The 20,262-nt window shown below is 41.2% G+C and overlaps 1 protein-coding gene across 1 annotated transcript in view; it reads right to left on the bottom strand.

The window, feature by feature from the left end:
• fgfrl1a (fibroblast growth factor receptor like 1a) overlaps nt 1-20,262 on the bottom strand; it is a 57,940-nt gene that overhangs the window by 3,336 nt on the left and 34,342 nt on the right. Inside the window, exons 3-4 of the mRNA XM_070913508.1 lie at nt 4,629-4,706; nt 577-867 (exon numbers count right to left, since the gene is read on the bottom strand). Coding sequence (XP_070769609.1) covers nt 577-867; nt 4,629-4,706 — 369 coding nt within the window. The remainder of the gene's footprint in view (nt 1-576; nt 868-4,628; nt 4,707-20,262) is intronic.

The following is a 20,262-nucleotide window of genomic DNA, read 5'->3' as shown; positions in this document are numbered from 1 at the left end:
GAAACGAAACACATTTCAAACCCTACTATTTAGTTAGACAGGCCTCTCAGTCGAACAATAATACGCATACTGTACAGCATAATGTATATTATTGTTTTTGGTGAGAGACATTCCTGCTAGTGTATCATATTCCAGCAGGAGTGCTCAACAACTCACACATCACAATTATAAAAATGTGCTCTCTGATTTCTCTCGGCATGAAATGCAGCAATATTTTTACATAGATTAAACATTTTACAGGCACATTATTAGGATGCTACATCTCTTAAAAGTAGCAATACAGTAACAATTAGCTGATGAATTGATGAAATTAATTACAGTAAGAAAAGGTCTTGTGAATAGTTATTTCCTTGCCCTTTTTATATAATATTACCACTTATTTGATCTCTGTGTGGAAATTATTTTATGGAGGATGCTGGTACATTTTGAAAGTCTCTCCTGCTCTGTTGCAGATTCTTCCGACCACTAAAGATGCTTAATGGTATCGAAGCTGAAAAAAGTGGAATAACCTAAATCACCTTTTTCTGCTTTGATAACTAATCTATATCCAGTTTCTCTCTCTAGATGGTGACTCACGTATGACTTCCACTTTGTAGGTGGCATTGATCTCTCCTGCTCTGTTGGACACGTGGCAGGTGTACTTCCCGCTGTGCTCCGGCGTCAGGTTCTTCAGACTCAGAGTCCACTTTTTCTTCTTCCCTTCCCCTCCTCCACCGTCCTCGTCCACCAGCGGCAGACTGTCCTTCAGCCAGACAATGTCGGGGCGAGGGTTCCCGCTTGCTGTACACTTCAGACGCACTGAGCTGCCCACTGGACGAGCGATGACACGCTTCCTCATCTTTGACGGCTGGGTGAATCGTGGACGTACTGCGAGGGGAGGGTGAAAGGGAGAATTTAAAGTGATTAGAAAGAGATCTAGTATTGGAAAACAAGTTGTATTGCTATTGGCTCCCTGTAGAACATCGGGCCTTAATGTAGAGTTACTCTATGATAAATGACACACAGAAACTCTCTTTCTCCCTCTCAGTCAGCTACAGATGGGAAAAAAGACAAGCAGGAAAGGAAAGGAGAGAACAGAAGAAGTTATTAGCAGAGATAAACGGTTTACAGAGCAGTTTTATATTTACAAGCAGTGTTCTGTTCTTCAGACCAGTGGAAAGAGAACAGATTGGGAAAGATCGTGGAATTCATCAGTCTTATATAAAACTTTTATAGGACGTAAAGGGCGATCAAAGCCACGTTAGAGGCTATGACACAGATGGAGGGTTCAGAAATGTTTTAAGCCTCATGAGCTACAGTTTTTATTAGCTCTAGAAAAGTAACTATTTTTGCTATTAAAGAAATAAAAACATTAGAATTTTGAAGACAAACTTTCGTTGATTTTATTTAAAGATTTTACTGTATTCTTCTTTGTTTTTTTTGCTCTAAAAACCTCATAGCTAACCTACTGTCCTCCTCCATTATAAGTCTTTGGGTATGCAGTAGATTAGGCAGCTGCAAAAGAATTTAAGAAAAATTCAAGATGTCAGAATGGAGACGACAATCTCCAAAGGGGTCTCTGTAGCTGTTCGATGTTTGTTGGTTGAACCCTTGTTCATGCATACAGACATCTGCAGCAACTAATATGATTGCAAATTCATTTTTGTGCCCCATGAATATTCTGCACTGGTGCGTAACCTTCCACCACACACCGTGAAATCAATTTCTTTGGAGTCAATAATAACTACACACAAGTACATTCATGCCTGGTGTGAAAAGGCTGTTTTTCATTATTACAACTCACTGACATGTGTTTCCACATACAAGAAAACAAGAAAATGGAATTAGGAACAAATTGAATCATCTCGGAAATTTCTTTTTTAGATTGAGTGATTTTTAAGGACTGAACCTGGGACTTGGTAACTTGTTAAGATGGACATTTTTTGCAGTGTAAGGAGCGTCAGGCTGAAGTCATCGCCACAGGCAGCGCCAAGATTACCATGCTCTGCTGTAAAAACATATGGCAGCATACCTCTTGGTATATACAACCCAATTTGTTGTAATAACCTAATTGTTTTGTTTGAGAAAAATGCTTGAATCACTTCCTCTTCTCCCCTGAAACTAAAGACTTACTCATATGACCGGGAACCTACACACACCAACACATGCATACACACAAACTGACATGCACACACCAGGTTTGTACCTCTCTGCGGCTCTTAAAAAAGCCACTTTTGTTTTGTTTTTACCTCAAATCACGCATCCATGACATCCCATCGTAAAACCCAGAAACCCGCTAGACAGCTATGTAACATCACTGTAAATATAAGGTTATGAATCACAAGTCATAAAAAGCCAGACAATGACTTAGCATCACATCAAACATCCATTCATTCATGCAAATCCTTTCTTACAAAACATAAAATGGCCAGTTAACCCCATACACCTATTCAAACATCCCCTTCCTCCATGCAGTTGCATGACTTAACCCCATCCAGCCATTCAAAGATACATATTCCTCCTTATGACGGTCACCCAACCTAACCCAAACCCATGCATCTATTCACACACACATATCCCTCTTTAAAAACACAACAATCAGCGAGCAGTGAGAACAGATCAAAGAGGAAAAATCACTATCCAGTAGGGAGGGAGTAGAGGAAATCATTCACAGGAGCGCTTGATTTTACAGCCCTCATGTTCCAGCCACAGCAGATAGCCATCAACCGGGGCGATAAATCACCCTCAAACTACTGCAGTTGTGTCTCTTTCTTTGGACACAGTTATTATTCTAGCTCTGGGTAAACAAACAGGGGGGAGAGTTATGTGACGGGTTTGCGCGCTCAAATGCGGCGATTTCACTACGGCTGCATTACTCAGCGGAATATAGTTCTCTGCTGACCGACAGGAAGCTGGGCAGGGTGACAAAACAAACATACTCGAAAGGCTTTTAAGTCTCGCCTTTGTCCCCCCCCCTTCTGTGTCTAAGAAAAGCTACTGGACTACAGCTCAACTGTGACCAGACCGAGTCAATAGATCTGACAGAGAGTGGGGAAAGTAGAGCGGAGGAGAAGTAGAAGACAATGATTAATAGTTTAATGTTTTGGCAAAGACCTTCTTTGATGATTCCACACATTCAACTGCGCTGGCTAAAGACTGAAATTAATTGAACAGCGGGGGAAGAGCCAAAGCAGTGCAGCTGAACTGGATGAAGATGAAACTAGAGAATGAACAAAATACAGCAAAGTGCAATTCAAATGAACTGATTTATATTGTCTGAGCTGGACCAAATCAAACAGAAGTTAAGGAGAAAACAGATGGAAAGAGAGAGAGTGAAGTTCAAATTAAGGTTAGCGCATACAGGCGACTGACAGGTTGCTAAAAACAGATGAGTAAAACAGGGGTGACGGCAGATAAATTGAGAACAAAGAGAACGAGAGAGAGTTAAAACAATAAAAATGCAAAGGTAAGAGAGAGGGCACACGAAGAGGTAGAAAGAAAGAAAAACAGAGAGAGAGGAGAAGCGAGGGCGACCTGAGAAAGCGGTGATAGAGAGGGGGAAGAGGGGAGAAGGTGAGAGCCAGAACGGGCAGAAAGGGCAGGCTTGTTCTGGGTCTCCGGGGCCACTTCAACGCCACACTTCACAGTGTAAAAATACAACTGACCCTCTGACTGACCGCCTTTGATCTGACAGTGTGCCAGAGACAGACAGACAGACAGACAGAGAGAGAGAGAGAGAGAGAGACAGAGAGAGAGAGAGAGAGAGAGAGGAGTGAACTTGTATTCTGAGATTGAGGAGGTCATTTTTGTTAATCTTGATTTGAGTAGTTTAGGTGAGGGTGACTTGGGTTTAGGATTAACATTAGAATTAGGATTGGACAAATTGATGAATGCGTTTAAAGACTTATCAAACACCCAAACACCGTACGATGTAATACTTCCAGGATTTTACTTCTCTAGAACTTGCAACTGCATTTATTTTGTCAGAGCACCAAGCGTTGGCAACCCTGCTGTGTCGCCCGACTGGCATCATTCAGATATGTAAGGGGGCTGTTTTTCACGCAGGGCTAAAAGACGGTTTGAATGCGACCTTAGCCAAAGCAGAGAGTGTGGATGTTTGGTTGTGTGCGAGGCAAATAGATAAAGAGAAAGAATGTGTGTGAAAAAAAGAGCAGCAAAAGAGTAAATGTTTGTCGACATTTCAGTGTTGGACGTTTATGACTGAGAGAAAGAGAGGGAGACGGGGAACGAGAGAGAGCTGGATAGAAGGATAACAACATGCAAAGAAAGAAGGGTTACGTTACATGACAGGGGGACCAGGAAGACTTGGGAGGGAGGGAGGGAGGAATGTGTCCCACCAAATCACACCTCACACAAATAGACTGCTCTCCACTCTGTCAGAGCCAATTATCTGAGCAAACAACCACCCTGATGTGTGCCTGTGTGTATTAGTGTGTCTGTGTGTGGGCATATAGCCTCACCTTCTCCCCTCTGACAGGGTGCAAGATGTTTATTTTACATTCTGCTACTGTACTTTTAAAAATGTTACACACTCTCAGCTATTTTAAGTGTCACCTCTAGGCTTCCTTCTCATTTCAAAATGTTTATATGCCCGTAGCGATAAGATCAGAGAAGTTATGAGTGGTTACCCAGTTTCCCAGCCAGCTCTGGGGCATGTTCGGAGTCACCGTTGGCCGTCCCTGCTCCACCTCTTGAGCTGGAGTCATCTGGTGAGTGAGAGAGAAAGACGAGAAGCATCATTAGTTACTTGACAACTTCTGAATGAGTAATTTACTTTATAAAGACACATGATGCAGCAAACTCCAACCATCAGACAAATGAATATTCAATTGCTAGAGCTGATGAAGTCAGGATTTCAATACCCACTTGTTACTGCAGTCAAACATTATTTATGACATGAAGCCTTGTGAGTGTAAGGGAGTAAAGAGGTTTTTTTCTGTTCTCTATCAGCATCTGACAGTTGTTTTATATGATGCAGCCGTCGTGATGTATGATTTTGTTTCTTCAACATGAATTCAAGATGTAAGTGATTCATTGGTCTGCTCTCACAAATTGGATGCAGATTGTTACAGGTTAGGGAGGTGGAAGGCAGAAGCATCACTGTTATCGCTTTAACATTTTAAAATATTTAGACCTTGAGTGCACAGGTTATTTTTTAGATAAAAACTCACACAGTAAAACAGTAAAAGTAGGAAAACGTAGGTGGTTAGAAAAGCAGGCTGATGACAGGGACACTAGTTCGATTCGATTCCCCGAAAGTGTTACAGCTCAGAGGACTGAAGCCACATATAGACTTCTAGCTTTAAAACATTTACTTTCCATCCAGTACTCTGCCCTCAACACCACACCATGCATTTCAAATTGCACAGCAATGGTCCAGCATCACGTTTCTTGTCAAACCAGAAAACCAAATGACAAATAATATGATATTCCATCAGTGTGACTGTGCCAGAGACTTGTTGCTTCTGCAACTCATTGGTGATGAAAGCTGTGAAATTAATGCTACAAATCCTCTAACATGCCTCTGCCCTTAACCCTACAATGATTAATTCTTGACTGATGCCATAATCTGAGTCATAATCATTAATTTGATGGGGAAAAATAGTTTTCCCAAAATTTCCTTTCAGGGAAGAAAATTGCATTTTTTGCTGTATGTGCCTGTATCATACTCTACAGTATCATATTGCTTTTACTCTCACGCTGGTGTATCAGATTCCCTCTCTCAGCTTGTCTTCCCACATTGATTATCAAAAAGATACAAACATCTGTCTGGACCTTCACGCTAGGAACCGCTTCAAGATGGAACCAATGTATCCGAGGGGCCCCTTAACAAGGAGGTGGGGAGGGCTGATACAGTGCAATATCAGGTCTGTCAAAATACACGCGGGGGGGGGGGTTAACTTGGCTTGAACCTAAAACTTCAACATAAACCTGATGGTAGTTATGGAAAGAAAGAAAAAAAAGGAACCAAACAGCCTTGGACCACCTGTAGGAATTGCGTGAGTGTGTGTGTATAATTGTAAATGGATATGTTTATCGTGCATGTTGGTACATATACGCATCTGTGCGTAGGTTTTAGGAGACCACCTGAAAGCTCAGAGTCTTAAATGCAGCGCCAAATGTCTTTAAATCACTATTTGGATGATGGAATGAAAAACGCATTTAAAATGCAAATCTAGGCATCCTCGGGACTGGTATTAATAGCATACTGGCAGGGTGTGTGGTGCAGACCCTGTATGTGTTTGTTTGTGTGTATCTTTGTGTGTGTGATATGGATTCCTATATGGGTGTGTCAGTGCATGTGTGGGGGCGTGCGTTATTTAACTAAGTGGTAACTTGAGGTGCTGGTATTCCCGTTGCACCTCACTCCTCCTTCCCTCTGACTCCCCCTTCATCCCTCCCTCCTGCTGCATGCACGACGTGTTCTGAGAAAGGGCAGCGTGTTTGAAGCCAAGCGGCATGTGGGTCGGGTCTGAAGAGGGGACATGGTTTAGCACTCTTAACAGCTAGCAAACCCTCCCCCAGCCCTGGTGCGAGCCTGTAAACCTTACTCGGCAGACCTCCTACAGACCCACTCACAGAGGGGGGCCGGACCGCTTCCACTGTCCACACTGTGCAGCCATACAACCAAAGTATTTTCCCAAATTCAAAACATATACAAACAGAGTACATATACAGAAAATCTACAAACACGTGTTTTGATTAACAATATAAACTATACGTACACTAATAGATTTGAGATAGAAGTAACATGCAGTATGCATACAGTATGAAAAGTTACATGTTCTAGATACCAGTACTGGCAGAAGCGGTTTAGTGGTGATTTATCTTGTGTAAAATAAAGTGTCTGTATTTAAAAAGATTACAATACATAAAACACATCATATAGAGTTGGCCCAACAGTGGAGACCAAGCAATTGATGTCAATAGAGTCCATGTCTGACTATAAACACATGATGTCACACACACGACCAGCCGACTCCTCCATTGTCACTTCACTCATGACTTGAAGAGGAAGCTTTCATCCGAAGATGTTCAGAGAGAGAAAACTGAATCTGTGTCTTACTAACTACAGTGTTATTAACACCATACTCTTATACACAACTTAGTCAAGACTTTATATATCAATGTTTGGGATGTGACACCTTTTAAAACCTTCTGGTCCTTCAGTGAGTATATAACAGTATCTTTCAGTGTCAAACCTGGAAATCACACATCTGTCAGCATGTTAGACATCCAGGCTTCAGAGTCAGTTTTACACCTTTATTCAGCTCCGTTATACGAGTTCAAGGTTGGGGGTGGAGTTAACGTTTCACTGTTTGTTTCAAGTTGAACACACACCGAGTAGAAAACATATTCCCACTCTGCTTCAGCTGTTTTCAATAAACTAAATGTTTTCTTCTGATCACGTTCCACCTTGTAATGTTCGGCCAGATACTTTGGTGATTACAACTAATCCACACGCACACTCACTCGCATGGCCACATACACACATGCTATTACAGATAAACACACACACATAGTGCATACATGAAGGCAAGTTGTATAAGTGAGCTCAGATAAGCTAAAGGCAGCTATATACTCAAAAGAGTGCCAAGCCAATCCTAAGAATCGGTACGGGGGCCGATCCAGACGTATTTTAATGGATCGGTATCGGCTAAAATGAAGACGATCAAAATCGGATCCTTTCTGTACTCTACTGTGTTTTGTCCACCTCAGCCTGCAAGTGCTGCAGTGCTGCTCTCTTTTACCACAGCTGGACTCTACTGCGAGTGAAAATAAGAGTGTGTGAAAAATTATTTGGACGCACTGGTGAGTGACTGAGTGAGTTTGGACATCGAGGTTGGCAAAATACACGGATTGGCTCCGATGCTAATTATCATTCGTAAAGAGCAGCGTACAAAACATTCAGGTAGCAGCTTCTCATTTTCTGATCTTCACTTTCAATAAAATGATCAATTGGCCGGTGGCAGATTATACCAGAGTAACTTGATAACAGGCCTAAATTAAACTTGTCTGTTGTTGGGTTAAAGCGCTCTCTGCAGTCTGTACTCAGCCAAAGATTGTTTGTGTCTGCAACACCACTGTTCAACCGTGAGTTTACTGAGTTTCTGTAGTTCCAACAACTCCAACAGAGTGATAAGTCTTCTCTGTAGCGGATCGCGTCACGACAATTTCTTTTCATTCCCCTCTCTTTTGATCTAGAGGGGTGCTACATTTCACACATTCACTGGCTCGGTACCCCTGTGTGAGTGTGTGTGTGTGTATTTGTGTAACCCCTTCATGTACTTACTTTTAGGTCTGTAGAGAAAAGGCAGAAATTGGACATGAGCACGCTCAGAAATATGAGTCCTAACAGGCCAGTGTGTGTGTGTTTTTATGTGTGAGTGTGTCCAGTGTTTTCATAAAGGGTCATGTCCTTCCAGGTTTTAATATAGAGACACTGGATATGTGGACTGTGAGGGAGAGAGATGTTTCTGTGTCGGCTCCGACTGACCGCTGGTTGTTGCAGCATCGGGGGCCAAAACCAGCCTGATGTGGGTTTGTGTATCTGACAAACCCAGTAAACCAACTGTTAGTCCTCTAAAACTGACCATGGTCACAGTTACAGGCTTTACAGAGGCACAGCTTGCCTCACACTGCATAGAGATTTAATGTTTCACTTCATAATTCAGACAGGAGCTACCGCAAGTGAACACGTTTCACATAACATTGAAAGAAGAGGCATTGTTCAGTTAAATGTTTTGGGTTTATTTTTGCTTCAGCAACAATAGCTTGCTTTAAATATTGCAGGGGATTACAGTTTTGACCAAAGTTGAAGTTTAATGCAACTGCATATTGTTTAAGTGATCAGAAATAGCATAAAATAAGATTGCAGTTTGACTTTTGGCTCTAATTTTAATAATTTTAACCTGATAAATAAGTTATTGTACAGTGACTTTATTCTTTCACTGAGATTCAAAGTTCATTGTTGACCTTGGAAAGTTTAGAAAACAATCTCACCACAAGGTTTAGTAGCTGAAGCTTTCAATCATATGTGAAGTTTTGCGATCGTGTCATATGATCTTCATCAGCAGAAAGAATTTGCCCAGTTGTCACAGAATTGTACATGTTAACACTTTTCATCCATGCTGGTTTATAAACTGGGATCTTTTTCTGCTACTCTCCTTTTTTTCTACTTTTAGAGCAAGAAAATGTAAATAAAAACTACCACCTTGCCAGAAGAGGGTCGTAATCACAATAATCAGAGTTGATATATTGATGCATGTTTAAAGTAAAATAGTTTTTTTGAATTTTTTGAAAAAAAAAGGAATGCCTGTCTTTACCTAATCTTCATTAAAACGATATTCAGCCTGTACATGAAAGGTTTTACAAAAACTATTAAATATTACTATTTAATGCTACTTTAGTTTAGGAAGTGATGCACTGATAGCCACTGTGACTGAAAAGAGAAAGAAGAGTAACTCAATTCAAATCAGTGACCTCTGGTAGGTGCAGAGATAGGTACCGCAGAGAGTCTTGAATTACTGTTTTAGAAAAGTCTGGGTAGCAGGATAAGATGATAAATGTTGCATTTGGGTGTCAGACAGATGAACTTTGGAACTCCAGCCTTCAAAACTGTTTCGCAAGGATCTATCCTCCTTCAAACCCATCTACTGTAACAACCAGCAGAATAAACACCATTCGTCCTTCAGCAGTTTGTTGGCCTGTCAGTGCGCTGACCCCCTACTAAAACACACAGTCATTATAACTCCATCAGTTCAACGATACTCTGGAAACAATGAAACCACATGTTATGTGGTTCTCTCGTATGTTATAAGCCCATTATTGCTGCTGTTGGAATAACACACATTTTCTTCACTGGAGGGGTTGTTGTTTGTGGGTAAAGAAAGAGACATTCAAAATCTCTCCCTCTCTGTTTGTCTGACTCTCTCTCTCTCTCTCTCTCACAAAGTATTACACCACAGTTGTCCTGCATTTTGACCCCACGTTCCAAACATACCTATTTGAATTTAGTCGCCACAAGTTGCAACATTACACACAGTGGCATTGTAATAAATGGTTAGACTTATGTCCAAAATGTAACACTGCAGACGTTCTGTGGAAACTTTCTGTCTGCAGTGTGGGTCGTGTTTCATATATAATTAGCATGTAATCCTCCGTGGGCAGTAGGTGTTTAATGAACTTGAGAACAAGCCAAACCAGACGTGGATATCAATGTGAAAATTAATAGTCTTTTCTTCATTCACCAAAAACATAAAATACATAAATGAATAAAATGTTTTATAGTGACAAAGCATCTGCAAGACACTAATGATATTTCAGTGAATCAGCCAGTTCAGGGTCATAATACAGAACATTTATTAACAGTAAGGAAAATATTTAAACAAACCAAACTCCAGGTCAAATGAACTACGTTTTTTCTGGAGCTTCCTTAGCAAACAATCTTCAACAGATGGAATTAGCTCAGTTGTCATGGAGGTGGATGTGTTAGGTCTTAAGGTGAGAAGTCCTTAGAGTGTTATATTGATGAAATCATAACAGCTACTGTGTTAAGCAGTGAGTGGACCCTGAGTTGGGAATGTTTTCTCAAACAAGAATGAACTTTTTCTGCTTGAGGATAATTTATGGCTGAAATGATTAGATCATTAATCGATAAGGTTAAATCCTCTAAACTGAATGAATCTGCAAAAGATTAATTGACAACAAAAATAATCATTATTTGCAACCCCAATATTACTGTGATTTTAACTTTGTCACTCCCCACAAGAAAATAGTTTTTCCTGTCGCCTCTAATCACTCGGCCATTGGACTGTCTTCTTAAAAGCCATTTCACAAAAACAAGACGCAAATGTACGACAAAAAAAACATACATCCATTGCTCTGACACATGGCCCAGAGGAGAAGGTCACAGTCTCTATGGCTAGTTGTCATATTCCCAAGAGAAAACAGTGAGATGTTTGTGCACACACACGTCCACATGTGCACACGTGTACTCTACTCCACACACCCGTTTTCCACACACACACACACACACACACACACGTCACTGTGATTTACACTCTCGCCTGTGGAGAGGCTGTGTAGCCTTATGGAAATCATTATAGCTTGTGCTGCTACACAGTCATCCATTAACAGCATGAGAGAGAGACATTGAAAGCGGCTGCGACGGAGAAAGAGAGGGAACAAGACGGGAACTGACTGACTTTTAGAGGAGGTCAAGAGGCAGCAGGAGAGAGATGAAAAGGCAGAGTTGGAGAGGAAAAAGTGCAGAGAGAGATTTATTAACTGTAACCGCAGAACAGACAATCATACACTAACAGTTAACTGCTCCTCTGTATGAGCGACAACGCTGGCTTACATGACAGATTAACAGCTTGTGTGTGTGTAAGCCCGGAGTATTTAGTGGCCAGTGATCACATTGGTGACGTGTGTTTGAGGTGATGACATTTCCCAATGTTCATTATATCACTGAAGCACACACACACACACACACACACACACACACACACACACACACACACACACACACAACTTTATGATGTTACTTACAAATGAGATTTCCCGCAGGCCCTCTGAAACATGATGAACACACGTCAACGTTCGGCCGGGAATAGCTTCCAGCTTTCTGACCTATTTGGTACAAACCTGTGTGTATGTGTGTGTGTGAGCACACACTCACACACACACACACACACACACACATATTTACACAGAAACTATTTCATATAGTGATCTTGGTATGTGGTTGATTAACCAAGGTTTTTTGCTGGCAAGAGTTTCAGAGTGAAGGCAAGTTTAAGGAGGCACAGGATGTGTGTGTGTGTGTGTGTGTGTTACTACATGGGTCTTATTCCTCGCTTTGCAGGTTTAGGTTAAGAACTAAGTGAGTGTGTCAGTTTCGTATATGTACAGTATACTGAAATCCAAAAATCTGACATTCAGGTTTTGTTGGATAATGCACAATAAACACTTGGTGACTAAAATGTGCCTTTTAACAGGTTTCTAAAGAAAGACCTGTAACTATGGCTGACAATTTTGATCAGTAGTGCACTTGACTTGAAGTCTTACTAGTTTCAGTTTTTCCAAAGTCACTGGATCCAAAAAGGTTTTCCTCATCGATTCATATCAGTCCTTAAACGTTTTTTAGTGGAACAAAATGTGCAATGTTTAAATCACAATTGAATTAGGTTAGCTGTCTGCTGGTCTGACAGAACCCGAGTTTGTTCCAAGCCCTAACAGCCGAGGCAGTGTTGCATAAGAAGCATTAAAGGTTTGAAGTCATATTACAATTCCCTGCAGCTTTGTTGCGATGCAGAAAAGCTTTGGATAGCTGACAAAAGTGAATGGAAGTCTGTAGATTGAGATCGTGTTCTTCCACCGACCCATGGCCAAATGTTCCACCAAATTTCATTGACGTTGGTTCAGTAGGTTTTTGAAACACTGTGCTAAATACCTGACAAACTGACGCAAAGCACAAAATATAACCTCTTTGACAAAGACTAATATCTACAGCTGATCAATCACGACTAATAAGTCAATCACAAACACACAGCACATATCAAAGTGGACAGACATTCCTTCTCCCCAGGATTTTTTAATGAAGGATGTGAATTCCTCAACAGAAAAATATGGTTGCTGCTCCGGCGTAGCTCCAATGACACGCTATGAGACAGTTTAAAAAAAAAAAGTATATATATACTGGTCATATAGTAAAACCAATACAAAATGAGTGGATGCAGATCCAACCCCAGTAAAATACAGATGGAGGACAAACAGCATACATAGAAATAGAAAAGAGGGAGGTAGTGTTCAAAATGAATGTTTCAAGCTCCCAAGTGTTTTCTGGTCTTCACCAGCATAAAAAAAACCTGACCAAGACTTTGATTGTGAAAAGATTGCCAAATTAAACAATAGTCACTGTGCGGATTCTCGCTCTCATTCTTTTGTGTTTAAATACTTTTGATTTTGAATACACACAGAGAAACATGCCTGGTCATCAATATGAAGAGCTGACCACTCGGAGCTACAAGCTTTTCCTCCAGCAGCATTATTACTGCTTTTATAACCTTGTGCCCAGCTGGTCCGGCTGTGTAAGTTCTGCTTACCGCTGCAGCAAAAACCAACTGTGTATATTCTTAAATTAGATTGGAGATGTTGAACAGTCCAGGCTTATCTAACCCATAATCCCCTGCTCTCCACCTTCGCTGTCTGTGTTCTCCCCCTGCAGAAGTAAACACTGAGTGTGTACGTTTCTACGGCAAAGTCAAACAGAGCGCTGTTTCACTTGCAGACTAAACAAAAACAGTTTTTAGGGGAAACCTTTTGTACGCCAGCCTCACGTTAGAGAGAGAACAAGAGAAATAAAGAGTGAAGGTGTATGCATCTGTGTGTGTATAAGTGTGTGTGTGTGTCTAACTCTAAGCAGAGCTCTGTATTTCCTGAAGCCGAGCAGAGCGCAGTTTGATCTTGTGCCATGAATGGGCTCAACATACTAATTACAGCCACCTGTGTTTGTGAGTGTGTGTGTATATATGTGTGTGTGTGTAAGGTATGAGTAGCTGCATGAGGGAGGAGGGTGACTGTATGACCATGAAAAAAGCGACCTGCTGTTTCCACTCTGTCCACACACACACACACACACACACACACACACACACACACACACACACACACATTTAGAGGAAAAATAATGTAGCATCATACTTTGAGGAGGAAGAGGCGCTGTTTTCCACTCTTGGGATAACCTTCAGTGTGTGTGTGTGTGTGTGTGTGTGAGAATGTGTGTGTGCATTTGGTCAGTGCCAGGCGTGTTTGGCGACAGAGAGAGAGAGACAGATTGATTGATCCGTCAAACCACTGACATTGTGCTCACCAGAAATTCTCTCCAACTCTGGCAGCGGCTTCCTTTGAAGCTATGTTTTCTATGTGTGCAACAAGCCTTGATGACGCATGTGAGGACAAAAATTATCTTAAAGTCCGACACTAGATTGGGAAAATATGACATCAATAATAATAATGATAAGGGTAAACTAACCACCTCACTTCTAATGCTGTTTTTGCTGCCATCTTCACAGCCATCGCATACTTTTCTGTTTGTCCACACTGACGCTTTTTTTCCACAAGAAAGACCTATCAGATACCATTAAATAGATTTCCCTTGTGTAACCTGTTTAACCCATAAAGGTTGACTCACTCAAGTAATCATCTTCAACTTCCTGTCTTTATCTTTTAATAACAGCAGAAGGTAAAAACTCAGCTTACATGTTCATCTTTGTGTCAGTCACTACGTCAGCTTGTCTTTCTCTGTGTCTTTTTCTTGTATGTATTCGTATGTGTCTACCCTTTAGTGTAGCTGAAGATGATGAAGATGGACAGCAGATGACTACTGGTGTGTTTGACCAGGAAGCTACAAACTACACGCACACAGCGTCCTTATAGATAAAACAGCAGTTTTTGTGGCAAAAGTAGTAAATATTAATAGGATCACAGCTCAAAACATCTGCTTCTCTGGTGTTTCACTCCTCAACAATGTAACTGTTAATTTTCTCCTTGAGAGTACAATTGGCTTAGGATGAAGGTCAGGCAGTAGTTTGAGTGTTGAATAACAAAAACAAAATGCCATTGAGAACAGCAAAGCCCCCAAAGTTTCCAGTTCCTCTTGACAAAATCCTCAATAAGCTAACGCTTCCAGGTACCTAATTTAAGCCAGGGAGCCGAGTTTTGGCTAAAACTGCTAGCAATAAAATTCTGTTCCAGGAAGTAAAATCTACCACCCCTACAGGCTGAAAATAGTTCCAGACCCCTCAGCACTGCGACTTTTATAGATCCACTGTACAGCTGTATTATATTGTACTGCTCTCTCCCTTCGCACCCTAATCATGTCCTTTTCTATGTTAATTCACATTGTGTTTTGCAGTGCCTAAATGTAGTTAGTGCTCTCGTCCAAACACTTTTGTAGTTGCTAGGAGCAGTCAAATCAACATCAACCTGCAAATCCTTCCTCCAAACCTCTGAGTGGCTTGATTGTTACTCCAACCGGGAAGGAGACAACATAACTTATGATGATGCTGACATGCACACTTACTTGGATTAAATGAGGACACATCTGTGATTTTATGCTGTATTCACTTAAGATAGGCATTGCCGCTATCCCCACTTGGTTGCTTGTAATGTAGTTTATACTTTGTGAATCCAGTTATCCTGTTACTGCACTGGTCTAACTCTTGTTTATAGTATCTCATCTTTTTCTCTTTTTCTAAATCGTAATCACTGAAGTTGTTGTTATATCCAATACTATTGTCACAGTTTCAAAACCAACTCCTGTTTTCAACCTTTACTGGACGTGTGTTTCGCTTGTTGTCCAGCTGTCCACCTGCAGCAGAGTGAGGGCAGAAGAGACTCAAACAGTCTAAATGTTGGGAAGACTAACCTTTATACCTTTAGATTGCTAACAGATTCTTACTGTAGCGACCACACTCCGCTGTAGGAAACATAAAGTCTACATCTGGCCAGTTATCCACAGGAGAAAACCTTTTAGCACCGTTGAACAAAATGCACCAAGAAATGTACTGTATATCACTGACAGGTTTTCTTTTTTCACTTTTAGGGCAGATTTTCCTTCAGGTATCCTTGAGAGAGAAACCAAATCCCTATCTGCTTTCCCTCTGCTGATCCTGGCCTCACTGCAAAGAGGCAAAAATAAGGACATTTTTCCACCAGGGATCAATAAAGTACCACATTATATATTGATTCTGACTCCAAATGTTTCAGTGAACCTTCTTGCAACCGCTGTCTCACTGTAGCAGTGAGGGGAAGGAAGAGAGAGTTCAACTGTGTCGCTTCCAGCTGACAAAGCACAAATCCTGCCCCATTCAATCTCCATCTGATATTATCCAAATACACAATATGTGATTAACACGCCACATTTTTATGGGGCGTTAATAAGTCCAGATCCATTTTCCAGCAGAGTGACTCCTAGATTCAACTCTGGTATATTTTCAGACGCTGCGGCCAGGCACGGGCCATTTAGCCTTGGCGGTCAGGTTTAGGTTAACAACAAGGCCTGGGTTTGGTTATGACATGAAAAATGTTGAGAAAACCAACGGTGAGCGAAGCACCCTGGCCTCCTCCAACGCTGAACATGGACTGTGTCAGAGCGTAAAATATCAACAGAGCGATGAAATAACATACAGGCACGAGGCACAAGTGGTTCCACACACTCGCTCATAAACGTCTCACAGTGATGGCGTTTATGAGTTCTGAAAACATACAGTTAGGGATCAAGTTTTCTGTGTGTTGATATATACACGTGTGTGTGTGTGTGTGTGTTTGTAAAACAAAAGAATCTGTTTCATTTTATTTTTCAAGCGTCAGTATAAAAGTAAAGTAGCCTCCTTGTCTTCCGCCTCTTTTTCATATGCATGTGCAGTGTGTGTGCTCATTCACGTAGCTGTTTAACATCACTGTTCACACTTCGTTGGTGGAGCAGCAGGGTCAATTGTGGAACACAGACTGAAATTCGCCTAAAATGGAGACGATATGGACACTATGCACATGCAGCTGCAGCCTAAAGTCTTGAACCCTCCACCCAGCAGATTAACATGATGGAGGCGATCCAGTCAAGGACAGAAATGATTCAGTGGAATTACTGAATTACTTCACTTCCGCTGCTCACAGGGGGGCTCTGAGATCACAGAGGTGGAAACAGAGTGGGTGTCACAGAATACGTAGGTTACGCAGATGCTGTAAAAAGTCAAAGGCATGAATGCAAACTCGAAAGACAGTGAAGAGCTGCAGATGGTCTTGTGTGACCCAAAGGAGATGCTCTAAATTAACGATGCAGATATTTTATAGGAAATTTTCACCCTAAAAAAATGTTACCTGCAATAATGATTAATGATATTTTCGATCACTTGGGGGCAGCGGAAACAAGTTGCGACATCCAGCAGTTACGGAGCAACATTATCATTTATTTGGAGTCGTGTTTGTGTCCACCTGATGAATGTAAGTCCAATATTCACTCTGTTTTAGCTCAGTGTTTGGTCTCCACCTGGGGGAAATGCTCCACTATGTTGAAGAGTGGAACAATGAGTTGAAACTCAGTAAAGCCGAGGGGGGCTGTTTAATAAGGTGGTTTCTGTCATAGACCTTTGTCACATATTAAACTCACATGAAACAGCCTTTTTATACTCAAGCCACAGATGGTAACCACCACTTAAAAAAGTCAAATCACAAACACCTGAGACAATTACATCATCATGATAAAACACATAAAATGAGACAAGCAAGGAATGCCAACATCTGTGTAATTTGTAATTCATAATATGATGAAGGTCAATGACCAAAACCTTATGTTCTCAATCCACTCAGAGCTGACAGTGTGCAGGAGTTCACTACCTTCTTTTGCATGACTTCATTTCTCCTACGCACCAGGTGTGCATTACACAATGTTCCCTAAAACAATGTTAAAAGATTCTATCACCAAAGTTTAAAAAAACCCAAAATGTATGGACTCATTCTCCTTAAAACACTCTCCTTACACCCTAAACAACACCAGTTACTTGTGTCCACTTATGTCAGCTTCATGATAGCAATCCATGCCATGAAAAACTATCTGAGGGATGAACCACACGAAAAAAACTCTGTGAGGCTGCAAGATGACGAAAAGGATATGAATTAAGAAAAGAGTTTCAGTTCAAATCTTTGTTTTTTCTTTCAAAATATTGGACAGTTTTACTTTTTAAGGCCTCTAAAATTAGTCACAAAGGTCTCGGGAGTGCAAACCAAGACTTTTAACAGCCAGTGTGTGTTATGTTCTGAAGGGATGCAGAAGGTGCACTGTCTGTTTAAGATGCAGCAAGTCGGATATATTTAGTAATTTGCTCCAACCTCAAACCATCCTGGCTTGTAAAAACTACTGTCATATCCCAAAAATAGACGATGTCCCCATCAGCAAAGTGTAGCCTCTCTCCTGTGTGAGGGTCCACTGCACAACAGGAGGCAGAAATGTTACAGTAATTCCTTAAGGATGATGGACGGTAAAACAACTTACTAATGTGCTCATGGCTCCCATATATCATTGTTCAAACATCCTGGGCTGTAATTGGCTAATTTAATGAAGATGTGTCTTTGTCCCTGAATGCAATGTGTATTTGTGCGTAAAGTATTTGTACGCGTAAATCATGTATGTGGGTTTATCTTTATTTGTATTCATTTTTATGTATATGTGCATGTATCTGCTTGTACTTCTGTCTTTGTTGTTTCTGTTATTGAATGTGTGTGCGCCGTTAAGTGTGTGTGTGTGTGTGTGTGTGAATGAGCAGGTATCTGCATGTGTTTGCAATGTGTATTTTCTATTGACTGCCTAAGTGTGTATTAGTGCATCTGCCTGCATGTATGAGTGCATGCGATGACACGTGCACTGTCTTTCACATCCAAATGCATTTGTGTGTGTACTGTAAATTAAATACTGTGTGTGTGTGTGTGTGTGCTGCTCCAGCTGGTGCCTGTGTAACTCTAGTAAACATCAAGGCGGCGCTTTGCTTTGCTGAATTAACAAATCTCTCACATCCATCGCCACGCGCCGCCTTTGAAACACACACCGCCGGCCTCGGCTCAGGACTTTGAACTCTCAATCATTTTCTCCCTCGCCCACCCCGCGCTTCATGTATCAAATTATACTCCAGTTAAATATCTACTCATTAGTACTTTAGTAGTTTTTACGATCGCAGTGGGGCCACCTGAGGTGGAGAGGACTGAAAAGAACATTTCTACTTTCCTACAAACTGCACAAGCTCTCCCTCTTAAATCTCACCTACTTCACTATTCCCACAAGAGTCATCTGCTCTTTATTACTGATTATCCATCCATGATTCCTGATGTTCTTTCATTTGGCTTCTACAGTCAGATTCCAATTAACTCCCTTTTCCGTTAAACCACGACAATTCATTAACGATAAAACAACAAACAACTTCTAAATAAAAAGCCCTTAAAAAAGTAAAAACAACTAAACTAAAACAACACAGTCAATTCAATTAGGCAATATTTGCAGTTGTAAAGTAGAAAGAAATTATAATACATACTGATTTCAAGCATTAGAGGATTCACCTGCGGGGGAAGGTCAGGTTTACATTATATTTATATGTTTCTCGAGATATGAAGGTGTCATCCTGATGCGATTATTCTTTTATATGAGTTATTCTTAGGAAAATACTGCACTTAAATTATGAGTGGCTCCTATGTATGACCCAGCTCTGACTACCGCTGCTTTTCTCAGTGCCGAGCACTAAACTCCACTGTGATCCCTGCAGGAATGTCGGAGAGACCTTAAAACAAGTCACACTTCAAAGCAACTACTGGACCTCTTAAGTGTGGCTATGTCATATGCATGTACACAAGCGCGCGCATGAGCTTGTTTGCTTTGCACATACTTACGTGTGTGATTGCTTCTGCATAGATCTGCATGCGTGCTCACAAGTGTGCCAACATGTGTTTACAGGCCCTCGTGTACGTGTTTAGTTTCATGTGTGTGTGTGTTGAGAATACGCGGTTGTCTAGTTTAACTTCAAAGATGCTGGCACACTCTGCTGTGTGAGGCTACATGCTGACAGACCGTCTTTGATGAACAACTTTTTACAACAATGTAAAACTTCCCCACTCATCTTGATGCGCCGCTGGGCGACGTTTCAACATGACTCACCCCGGTGCCTGCTTTGTTCCACACTCATTTGCTCAGAGCTGTTTGTGGATTAATAATAATGCAACTTTTTATCTGCACCCAGTGGGATGCTGTCTCGCTGCTTGTCCACTCCACTAGTCAGTGTTTTGCTAGAGAACATTTCAGAAGGGCAGATATTTGCAAATGTGTGGTCTTGTAGTCAAGGAGCGTATGTGTACATGCCTGCTCCAAGTTTAGACTGGGTAAGAAACGCAATGCATCAGGCAGTTGTTTGCAGTATGCTCATGTGGTCAGAAGTGTACTTGTGTAAATAAGCAGCACACACTGCTGCTGCCAGGTGAAAATCTCTTCACCACAAGGTCATCTACAGGTCAAGGGGATTTCACGCCCTTTAGGTTTAGAAAATCCTTTCAAATCCCTATTGGATACATTAAGAAAAACACTTTTTACAGCAAAAACAATGTCATATTTTTTAGTTTGCGGCACAGAGGCAGTGAAGATACCACATGCTCAGAGTCTCAGATGGATAGATGCAGAAAAGCAGCAGCAGTACAGTAGGAGGAAAAGGGACTGTGTGGGCT

Source organism: Enoplosus armatus, chromosome 10 (assembly GCF_043641665.1).
Source record: "Enoplosus armatus isolate fEnoArm2 chromosome 10, fEnoArm2.hap1, whole genome shotgun sequence".
NCBI classification, from domain to species: Eukaryota; Metazoa; Chordata; class Actinopteri; order Centrarchiformes; family Enoplosidae; genus Enoplosus; species Enoplosus armatus.
This window is presented reverse-complemented; position numbering and strand designations above follow the sequence as displayed.